The sequence below is a fragment of the Salvelinus namaycush genome, chromosome 10, assembly GCF_016432855.1.
Source record: "Salvelinus namaycush isolate Seneca chromosome 10, SaNama_1.0, whole genome shotgun sequence".
Taxonomy (NCBI): Eukaryota; Metazoa; Chordata; class Actinopteri; order Salmoniformes; family Salmonidae; genus Salvelinus; species Salvelinus namaycush.
In genome coordinates this window covers 18218592-18230367 of record NC_052316.1, presented here as the reverse complement: position 1 = coordinate 18230367, position 11776 = coordinate 18218592, and the positions used below count along the sequence as shown (strand labels likewise).

Sequence of the window (11776 nt, the reverse complement as noted above, 5' to 3'; positions counted from 1 at the left end):
GACAACTCACAAGCCCCACCACCAATCCCATACTTGTGAAATATGTGTCGCAAGAGTGAAACCAGCATGGCATCTAATTATTTGATTACCTAATGACTGAATGAGTTCATTGGAATGCAAACTTATTTAATGTGGAATGGAATGCATGACAAATAATGTGTCAAGATTATGCATAAATCTAAGATTAAACCTTGATGAAAGCTACCCAGAGACCTTCCTGACAGGTCAAAATTTGACACAGCTGTTTAGTTAATATGAAAATATGACATTGAAACATCATGTATATTTGGTATTTATTTAGAATCCTTTTGTGTATACATAAACAGCTATGGCTAGATGAATGTACAGAACAGCATCATGTTTGACATACAGAGAATGGCCAACCAGGACCTATTCGAAGGCACCAATCCTAATGGAAATAGTTTGATTACATATGAAACACACACCACACAGAACAAGGCTACCCGAGGGCCTTTTATGTTGGAAACCTGGAGGTGACTCAAACACCATTACATTTTCATACTATTGTTTCATGGGTAAATTTGGTCTGGGGATTCAGTAATATACAGCTGAGACATTACACAACAACAACACTTCACTGAAGCTGCTCCAGGTGGTTCTCATTTCTGGAATTCAAAGCAGTCTTTAAAAGTCTGGAAGTCAGTAGGGACCAGGTCTCCGCAGGAGGCCCTTGCCATTCCACAGTCACAGGTCACTTCTCAGAGTCAGCTATCTGAGCCTCACAATCACTACCAGCTGACTGATATGTCGTCAGTCCTCCAGTGCCAAGCAGGGCCAGGCCGGACAGTCAGTGTACAGGAGCAGTTCTTCACAAATTAGCTCAATCAGTCCAGTCCAATCTTTGAACTTTGCACAGAACAGTATTAACAGCTTGCAACAAACGACTCGAATGGTAAGATGAATCATTACAACCCTTAAAGGCTCATGTTAAGGCATCTGGTTTGTGTTGTGAACTTGGAATCTGATCCATTTGTGGCAATCTTAAAGGGCACTAGTCCAGGGAGGCACTGGTTTGATATGGGCCACAGAACATGTACAGGTGAGAAAAAAACAACATACTTACATGCATATTTACACACATTCTCCATGCAGTATGAAAAATGTCACAATATTAGAAGATACAGTATTTGTGGCTCATAGGGGCTAACAGGGGTGATCGTGATTGCAAAATAGCTGAACAGTGCTGGTATAATAGACATTTCCAACCTTGAGAATAAAGTAATCTATAATTAATCAATAAGGCACGAGGGGATGTGGTAAAGGGCCAATATTCCACGGCTAAGGGCTGTTCTGATGCACTATGCAACGCAGCGTGCCTGGATACAGCCTTAGCCGTGATATATTGGCCATATACCACAAACCCCCGAGTTGCCTTATTGCTATTATAATCTGGTTACCAACATAATTAGAGCAGTACAAATAAATGTTTTGTCATACCAGTGGTATATGGTCTGATACATGACATCTTTCAGCCAAACAGCATTCATGGCTCAAACCACCCAGTTTATAATAGAAACTAAATTAGAAGGCCCTTCCAAATACCTTCAATTCATACCAAAGGAGCAATGTTACTGTTAAAACATTTATATATAAAAAAATAGAGAAGCCAGAATGGCATAGCTAAAAGCTGAATTTCTCATTTCCAAATTCTAAAATCTCTATGCCAAATTTTTGCAGTGATTGTTTGTGATCTAGTGGTATATGACTCTGGAACATCCAAGGAAAGCTTACACAATCAACAACATTTCTAACTCTCTGCACTCCATGTCACATAGGTGAAACATTCAACATATCAATCCCAAACTTCCACTGAAGTTCATATTACTCCTCCGACTAAGGTGCACTAATCTCCTCAGAGAACGGTCTCTTTCTTTCTAATGTGAATGTTTGCTACTCTCTCCTAATCTATTGTGTAAAATAACGTTTTTTAAAAAACATACAAAAAAATGTTTGTGAACATCAACCATGAGAAATATTAATGATTTAAAAACAGTCCTCTCCCATTCGTGGGGAGAGGGAGTCATGTCTTCGGAAGGGGGCTGGTGCACTCAGGCCATAGAGGGTTCTGGTATTGTGTGCAGCCCCTTCACTCAGCCCAGTGGTTTGTGGGAGTTTGTGGTGAGAGTGGTTGACATAGTCTGGGGGCCCCTGGGTTGGCCCCTCTCACACAGGCCCTGGGTAGCTGTAATGGTTGTTGTGCTCTGCATCTGCCATCTGCAGGCTGGGTTTGCGCTCCAGTTCCTCGCTCTCAGCCGTCTCTTGGCTGGAGCAGCGGGGAGGACGCTGCTTGAAGAAGTCTGATACGTGGCGTACCTGTAAGGAGAAGAGGGGCATAGTGTGCGTCAGACAAAGTGAGAGGACCAAGGGCAGGGCTAGAAAGTATGATTGTATATGTCTGGTTGTGGAGGGCACCATGCAGCTGCTCCACATCTGACAGGAACACACAGTTCGCTGCATAATCCCTCCAGCTCTCTAACCAGGCCAGAGACATCATAAAACATTGGGTCTGAGAGGGTCCCTAATTGCATACAGAAGTCTGAAATACGAATCGAGGCTTCGCTTTTCAATATGTATCCCCCACGTCTCCAAGACTTTCAAAAGGCGTTGCTGAAAGAGGTTCAATCAAAACAGGGAAGTCGGAACAATAAAAAGCCAGCAGGCAACACTCACGTTGAGGATGGCAATGAGAGCGCCTTGGAGGAAGCCCACCAGAACGTCGCTCCAGTGGTGCCTGTAATCAGACACGCGGGTGTAGCCCACGTACACCGCAAAGGCCACCAGGAAGAACTGGATTGTGGGTCTGAGAAGTCTTGCCCACTTAGCCCTCAGCCTCGCCTGGACATACAACTAGAGAGAAAGAGGTTTTAGTTCTCTCATAAGTAGAGCTGTTTTTGTAGACAATTTGCCTTTACTGCTGATTGAGGTCATTTGTGGTTTTTGTGTAGTAGTGAACCATCTTACCAAATAAGGCAATGTTATTTGACTGTAAACTGGCCCCAGTTACACTAAGCCTACCATCATGCCTCAATGAATGTCTCAAACACAGCATTTGTTAGTAAATGTTTCTTTCATGTAAACAGTGTGCAAGTCCATTCTTCAATTGGCTATGTAATATGAAAGCATGTTGTTTAGCTATTTCACAATGCTAACCATCACATCATCAGTACATGTAGACAAAAAAAAGGCAAGAATACATCAGTACATGTAGACAAAAAAAGGGCAAGAATGCATCTTTAAAGAGTTTGCCTTTTCATACTAAATCAACGCCCGAGCAAAAACAGATATGGTATGCTTAAAACCGCATAAAGCGTGAAAAGGTGTTGAATGTTGATCTAATTTATGCCTACGGACTGAAAACCCTTTTCACAGAAGAGGAGAGTTGCTGCCAGAATGTCTATCTGGCGCGCTCATTTCTCTGGGCTGCTACCAGGCTACTGCCGCAGTAGGTGTGTTAGTTGGCATCCATGCATGCCCCCCTACCACACATACACTCCATCTCAGCATTCAACACTGTAGGACACTTGTAGGGACATGGAGATATGAATCACATATACTAGGGAACATCAAAGGGCCTGTGACATGACCAAACAAAGCAGAGGGAATGAATTACTAATTGCTTTGATTGGCATTGAGGGCAGGCCGTCTGCTCGAGGCGCCTGCCTGCTCTGTCTGTCCATAGACAAGGCCCAGCACACTTGAACTGGATTACTAGAACACGGGCCTTCATCTCCAGTCAATAACAGTCCAATCCAGCAGGGCATTAGCCTTTGTGTCCAAATTCCTCAGCTGAACTTCTGACTTGCCCTTATATGTGCACAATCCCTCTCTGTCTATCCTGTCCTATTCTGCATTTCATATTTTCCACATTAATCCTGTTTCAAATGGAGAGACATTGCATCAATTGACTCCCTTTGAGACTGCTGAATATGAGAGTGTGTGTGTAGTTTACTCACTGCTAGAAACAGCATACAGTACATCCCAAAGGAGGAGTGGCCGGAGTAGAAGGACAGCCTGGAAAATAGAGCGAAAACAAATATGCTGTTAAAACCTTTTTCTGTCATGGCTGTGTGAAGGCTACAGTGGATGTATTCTGTGTGTTTCTACCATAGCATAAAGCAGTGGTCACCAACCCTGGTTCTAGTCCTGCAGCTCATGCAGGCATTGGTTCCAGTACAGCACTAACCACTGGCATTGAGCAATGTACACATCAACAATATTTCCCTGACACCCTCTACTTCAGTAACTACCTGGACTCAGTGACGTCCCGAGGAATGCCGGTGCAGTTGATCTCCAGCATGTAGCCTTTGCAGACCTTGGGGTTGCAGACGGCCATGAAGTTGGGCCGAGGGCGTCCGATGGAGAACTTGGCCAGGTCCGTCAGTGATTGGCTGACAGCTGCCCCGAACAGGAAGGTACCCAGCACCTTGTAGAGTGCCGCCACGTACCCGTTGAACTCAGAGTTAGAGTGGATCCTCTTACTGTAGACGAGGTAGGCCTCTCCTGATGATATCTATTGGAAGAGAGAAAGAGGCTTAAATGACATCCAACACTCCAATATGACAGCTAATATCTGGTCCACTGGCTGCTTATAGAAACGGCTGTTTGTGAGACTGGTCTGGGAATCAGTGTAGTCAGATGTTATTTAGCTCACCTAGGTGTCAGCAAGGAAAGTATAGGGAGGGACTCACAATGATGACAGTGCAGGAGATGGTGACTGCAGCCAGCAAGCCGTGGGTGATGGTGTCAGGTTTGAGGGGGTACTTGATGTCCTCATCGTCACAGTACACACCCCTCAGGTAGGGCCGGAACACAACAGTCATGATGAGGAAGGGCAGAGCGGCTATGAGAAGAGAAAAACGACAGACAACTCGTTAATTCACTTCAACAGAGAATTTTATAACTGTTCGCAACACTGATATGCTCCCATTGATGACATCATTTCATACACTTTTTTCCTTCTAGCACCTGAACCAGCAGGATGTGAATATTATTTTCTTATTTTCTTCTTTCATTAATTCACTTCAACTACCAACATTGATTATTCCTATAATAAAGGGTGATAAAGTACACCGGGAATGATTGATGATAATGCTGTTGATCCAAGCTAACATACAAAGATTTTATGGGAGCATTCCATCTGTGAAATAACAGATATTTTAAATTTCCAGAAACCCAGACATTACATCACTATTCAATCTGGGAGGTTAAATGTTTCTTCAAGGTTTTCTGAGTAGATTTTTTCCTCCTTTCCTGAAGACCTTTTTCAGTGGAACAATGCTGTCCTGAAAATATACTACATTCATAGCCCAGAAAGGCACCGCATACCAAAGCAGAGCTCAGCACACATTGACGTAGGTTGTGAAATGTCATAGTACATCCGCACAGTAAGGGATTAAAAAACAAACAGTAGACTCAGATGTACACACACCTCCCTCCCCAGTGCACCTCCTTAGAAAACTGACTGATGTGGTGGTGTGGACAAACAAATATATCCGCTCAAGGTTACTGAGTGGATGGAAAATAGCCTTGAGACGTTCGGAAACGTCTCCAAAACCGCACACACTCTGGACATGTCTGATGTGTGATGCAAAGCCACAAACACACCATGAGGAAGGCATTACACGTTCGTTACTGCAGTTCCTGTTGATAAACTTAATGAATAATGCTCTTCCTAGTCTGCAAATTAAAACAGATATGTGAAAAAGACCTCATTGGCACAACTGTTAGGAATGTATTTTTTCTCTTCTCCTACAAGCCTGGAGCTCTTTTGTGTAAAACCAGGAGTGGAACAAAGAGTGGAACTCTCCCCACCCTGAAACCCTCCAGTCAGCTCCCCTACCAAGCATGGCAGACAGCCTTGAGCGTATAGAAATGCCATGAGTCTGCATACTAAATGAAAGAAAAATACTACATACACTGAAAAATGTAGTTTCAAAAGTATACATTTCTCATTCACTCCCACCCCTCCTCCCTTCTGAAGCACATCTGTTAATGACATAGTTCCAGGACAGTTTCCAGGACAGTTTCCAGGCAGAGTAACAGATAGAGCCAGGAGAACAATGCCACACTGAGAAGCTAACTGATGAAAATAATAATGTTGGATCTTAGACAGTGCTAGTAAAGCTGAGGCTCTAAACCGGCAGGGTTTCTCTGCTCTCTGAAGACATCTGTCTAGCTTATGGGTGTACAACTCCAGTCTAAGCATTGCAGTCCTTTTCATTTGTCCCTGGCAGGCTGGCAATCATAGATTGGTTTGCCGCCAAGAAGTCAACACATTTGCACCGCAGGGAATGTTCTGGACAAACTACATTTAAGGTGGTGAGGACACATTCACTAGGACAAGGAATAAGCTTAGAGAAGAACAAGGTATATCTATCTACCTATATCTATGTAATTTGTGGTCTGGTTGACATGATTTCTACCTCACATGAGATGAGGAACGGCAATGTTTGGTTACATTTGCATGGCTATGCGGAAAATGTGCCTACTAACTAACTGACACCCTCCTCCTCTAAACAAAGAGAGCCATTGGATGTGTGGAGAATGCCAAGGACAAACAGTGAATACTAGAGCCTTTGTGTTCCTCAGAGAATGAACAAATGGCTACAGGATAAAGACCTATCAGTGTACACTGTGTCATACCGTCTAACCTTGCTAATAGGTTTCAGACACGACAAAACGCACAATGAGACAGACATTGGAGAAAGAAATCTCAACTAGCGATAGAAGATGAGATTCATAAAAGCTACAGTCCCTTCAGAGATTTTTTCCACATTTTGTTGTGTTACAGCCTGAGAATTGATTAAATTGAGATTGTGTTACTGATCTACACACAATACACCATAATGTCAAGGTAGAATTGTTTTTAGAAATGTTTACAAATGAATAAAATTGAAAAGCTGAAATGTCTCGAGTCAATAAGCATTCAAATCAAACTTTATTTGCCACATGCGACGAATACAACAAGTGTAGACTTTACCATGAAATGCTTACTTACAAGCCCTTAACCAACAGGTCAGTTCAAGAAGAAGAAAATATTTACCAAGTAGGCTAAAATAAAAAGTAATAATAAAAAGTAACACAATAAGAATAACAATAACGAGGCTATATACAGGGGCACCAGTACCGAGTCAGTGTGCAGGTATTCAAGTACTCAACCCTTTTGTTATGGTAAGCCTAAAGTTCAGGAGTAATAATATACTTATCAAGTCACATAAGTTGCATGGACTCCCTCTGTGTGCAATAATAGTGTTTAACATCATTTTTAAATGACTAACCAATCTCTGTACCCCACACACACACAATTATCTGTAAGGTCCCTCAGTCGAGCAGTACATTTCAAGCACAGATTCGACCACAAAGACCAGGGAGGTTTTCCAATGCCTCGCAAAGGGCACCTATTGGTAGATGGGTAAAAAAAGCAGATAGTGAATCTCCCTTTGAGCATGGTACAGTTAATAATTACACTTTGGATGGTATATCAATATAACCAGTCACTACAAAGATACAGGCGTCCTTCCTAACTCAGTTGCAGTAGAGGAAGGAAACCGCTCAGGGATTTCACCATGAAGTCAATGGGGACTTTAAAACAGTTACAGAGTTTAATGGCTGTGATAGGAGAAAACTGAGGAGAAAACTGAGGATGGATCAACAACAACATTGTAGTTACTCCACAATACTAACATAATTAATTCCACTTTGTAACAACAAAATGTGGAAAAAGTCAAAGGGTGAGAATAGTTTATCTACAAAAAGGGTCCGTTGCGTTGCTAGCCTTCTAATATTAGTTCAAGAGGAATTTATGTTTATTACATGTAAATGCTAGCACCCACCATTATGAGCACCACAGACGGTGTCACCACCAAACAGGTGCCACTTAACTGGCTGATATTCCATATAGGAACCAAGTGGCAATGCTTTGTTCCCAACTAGCACCAACCATTAGCGTGTGTGTCAACACCAGCAGCTGTAGCCCACCTGCCAGCTACTCCATGTTTCCCACCAGTACAGGGCTGTTGTGGCAGTGTTTACACAGTGGAAGAAGGCCTTATGAGGGAATAGAACCACAGAATAAGTCTCAATGCCCCCAGGCCCTCAGCACCTTCATCCTGTCTGGTGGTGCCATAAGACAATGTGGCCATCCATAACATCCTGAGGGGATGCAGGGACATTGTGGGACAAGTGTGATGAGGCTTTTGAATGGCAATTCATTGGCCCCAAATCCTGCCTCCAGCGGGCATGGGCAAAGTCAGACAGAATCACACCAGAATGTCAAGGAACAAATGTCTCCAGCTTCCTTTTCCTCCTCCAAGTCCACACAGTGCTGGAAGCGAATCACAGAAAGAGTGAAGGACAAGAGGCTTTAGTGTTTCTTAGCTATTGTGACTATTCCTCCATCTCCCCAGATCCAGTGTCCACGATAACATGTGTTTGGTTTCTGGAGGAATATTTTGCCATTGTTTTGTTCCAAACATCTGAGCTGCGTGTAACTTAATCAGGATAGGCTGATGAGCTCTCTGGAGGACACTAACTATCGTCACCATTTCACTTCTGAGTTCATCATAAAAGTCACTTTGAACTACAACATACTCTTGATCTTTCATAATGTAACTTGCTTTGGATTGACACCAGCTGTCAAATTCTCTAATATATTCAGTAAAACAATATTTACCGGGAATATACATGGCCATAAATGTCTAATAAAAACAAACTTGAGGGCTACTGTGTGCAAGGCTGTCATTACTGTACAGTGGGAAATGTTTTAGACAGAATGACATGAAATCTGTCTCCACACACACACACAGCCATTAAATACAAAATCCTATTTAGTAGGAATGTTCACATTTTGCAGGCAATCGAAAACAGAATAGAAATGCTGGAAAACTCAAGGCTTATTGATGCATGTATCTGGTTTGCATAGCCCATATGAGGAAACTTAGAATACATACAGCAAGTACTGTGAGCCTGAACACTGGTCTGGACCTCCAGCATGGTGGAAGTCATGTTAGAATGGTTTGTTTGTGCTTGATGCTGTGTAACAAAATCCGTGCTGCAATTGCAATCCTTTTAAGACAATCTTACAGAGTAGTCGGTCAGGACCATTAGTAGTGGCTAAGTAAGATAAAAATGTGATGCAAATTATGAAAGAAAATGTAAGTTGAAATACTGGTTCCTATAAGCTGATAAATGGAGGGAATGTCAAAGATGGAGGGAATGTAATTTTAAAATAGAAAAAGTAACAAGTTTCAGGGCAGAGCACAATAACACATAGGAGGGGAGAGAGGCAGGGTTGAATCTGAAACAAGTAAACATAACTCAAATATTTGTACAAAACTCTTCCATTAATATCAATGCATGAAAGTTGCATATAGTCTATCTCAAGTTTGGATCTAGCACTTCATTCGATATAGAGGCAACCATAATTTCCTTCACGCTGCCATTAGAGTAGGCTGGGTATAAATCCCTGAATGCTTTGCCATGGTGTACGGGGTAGGCAGTGCAGCTGGCTTAAAACGACCCCGTCTAGGCTTCTTAGGTTGTGTACATCTTTATATTCTGTACTCATAACCCTGCATTTATAGTGCAGATATCACTTTTAACAGATGAGACAAATCTAAAATTCAATATGAATATCTAGTCTGGTGTTGTGAAGTAGGGATGTCTAACAAACCTCTACAGAGGATATGAGACTTCCAAGCCTCTGAGCCCCAAAACATGCACACAGACAGACAAAAAGAAACACAGCCACACTGACAGGCAAAAACAGACAAAAATAGGTCTCCAGGATACCACAAGAACATTTCACCGCCCAAACTGACAGTGCTCAAGAACGGCATCTTTACAGGAAGAAAGAAGGAAACGATGTCTTTTAACCGACCAAATGAAAGTCCTCACGGGAAAAGGTAGAATAATAGAGGAAAGCAGGTTTGAAGGAGAGTGTATTCGCTCCATGAGGACCATGAAAACACCTGACTCTACAGTTGGAGGAAATGAGGCCCTGCTGGGAATGCTGCCTGTGAAAGATCTCCTATTTGAGCCCATACTTAGGCCTTTTGAAGTCACAGGAAGCAGGAGTTCACATTTCCTGCTTCCGATGAAGGAATCCCATTTGAATAGCTTTTAGTCACACTTTGAGAAGCTAATGCTCCTTTTTCTCCTCTACCTTCACAATCATCTTCAATGCTTCTTAAAATGGGGTCTTGGGGAACAGAAATACAAGAGAGAGGGAAGGCAAATTACTCTTGAAGACAAGTGAGGGTTTAGACACAAACACATGGAACAAAAGCTTAAGTTAAAGCTATCCAGCACCTGCTCAATGCCATTGGATATGCATAAGCGATAGAGAGGGCTTAAGCTACCTGGCCTCTCTGAGCTGAGCAACAGAAATGAATTCTATTCCATCACACCACTCATTTCTCTCCTCCTTTGTGCCCCTCATTCTCTTATTTAGTCTCTCCATCTCATTCACACTCGGTCATTCCTTCAATCCAAGTGTCCTCCCACACTCTCACACTCTGTAAATATAGAGGTCTGAATGGAGCCAGGCTTTTTTTAGACAGCTGATTACATGGGATGATTTTGGCCACAATCTTACTGGAAGCTAAGAGCCACTGAAATTCGTCACATCTTCTCTCTCTCTGCACAGTGGAGGGCAGGATTGGGGTCAATGCCCTTTCAATTCAGGAAGGGAATACAATTTCCAGCAAAAGAACCGAAGAGTCTTCATTGAAAATACATGGCTCTTTTTCAAATCTTGCATTGGAATTTAAATGTAAATTCATGCCACTGAGTGAACTAATGGAGGGGTCAGAGCCTGGACTCAAACACCTGGATCATTGTACTGCCCAACTCATCTGGACCACTGATTTAATTAGAAAAGCATTCTCCACCTGATACTTCACTGACACTGCACTATAGACCAGGCCTGTCCCTGCCTTTTACTCTGTGGAACCTGCACTTCTTTATGGACAGCCGGCCAAAATGATTAAAACATCCAGTCTGGGATTTCACTGTCCTTTGTGCCGATTATTTTTGACCTGACTGGTTCAGACTGGAGAGAATGCTTTCCAACAGGGTCACAGCTGGGCCATGTGCTAGAACGCTCTCTGCTTTATTGGGATTGGATGGTCTGTCTTTCCACACTGCGAGGGTCATCTTGTGACTCTTTCTCCAGCGACTCTTCTCTGTCTCTCATTCAGTGCCTCTACTCTCTTTCTCCTTCCTCCAGTGCATCTCTATTCCCTTTCCTCTTCATGCCAATACTCTATTTCTCTGTCTATTTTCTCTCTCTTTCACCCACTGTTTAGTGTGTGGACCAGGGTCCTTCTCCCAGCACCACAGTCGACCTTGGCTAGACTGACTAATGTGGAAGGTATGTGCTGGGCGTAAAACCTAATTCACACGAGGAATGCCCAACTTCCCCTGTCAGTCACACTAAATCCTGCTACCCTTTGCATTCTGATCCCACTGTTTCTCTCTCGCTCTCATCATTTACGCATTCTGAGCACCAAGTAGTGCGGATGGAGGGTAGTTAAATCTGGTCTGGGGAATAGTCTGAGTTTTGTTAGATCAAACAAATAGACCAGGCCACACATATTTTGATTATACATCTGGGAGCTAGATATATTAGTACAGTAGGCTCATGGTATAAAAAAACATGAAATACCTTAAATGTAGATGCTGTTTATATGGTCATATGTTGTGAAATCTATGTTCCAATACTTCACCACACAAACCCATCTAAGGGTGTTTGTCC

At 42.7% G+C, this 11776-nt stretch overlaps 1 protein-coding gene across 2 annotated transcripts in view; it reads right to left on the bottom strand.

The window, feature by feature from the left end:
• Positions 1 to 281: 281 nt before the first annotated feature.
• LOC120054790 (phospholipid phosphatase 2-like) overlaps positions 282 to 11776 on the bottom strand; it is a 28209-nt gene continuing 16714 nt past the window's right edge. For both annotated transcript variants that reach the window (XM_039002412.1, XM_039002413.1), the window contains exons 2-6: positions 4710 to 4861; positions 4269 to 4531; positions 3975 to 4032; positions 2692 to 2868; positions 282 to 2334 (exon numbers count right to left, since the gene is read on the bottom strand). In XM_039002412.1, coding sequence (XP_038858340.1) covers positions 2185 to 2334; positions 2692 to 2868; positions 3975 to 4032; positions 4269 to 4531; positions 4710 to 4861 — 800 coding nt within the window. In that variant the 3' untranslated portion in view covers positions 282 to 2184. The remainder of the gene's footprint in view (positions 2335 to 2691; positions 2869 to 3974; positions 4033 to 4268; positions 4532 to 4709; positions 4862 to 11776) is intronic.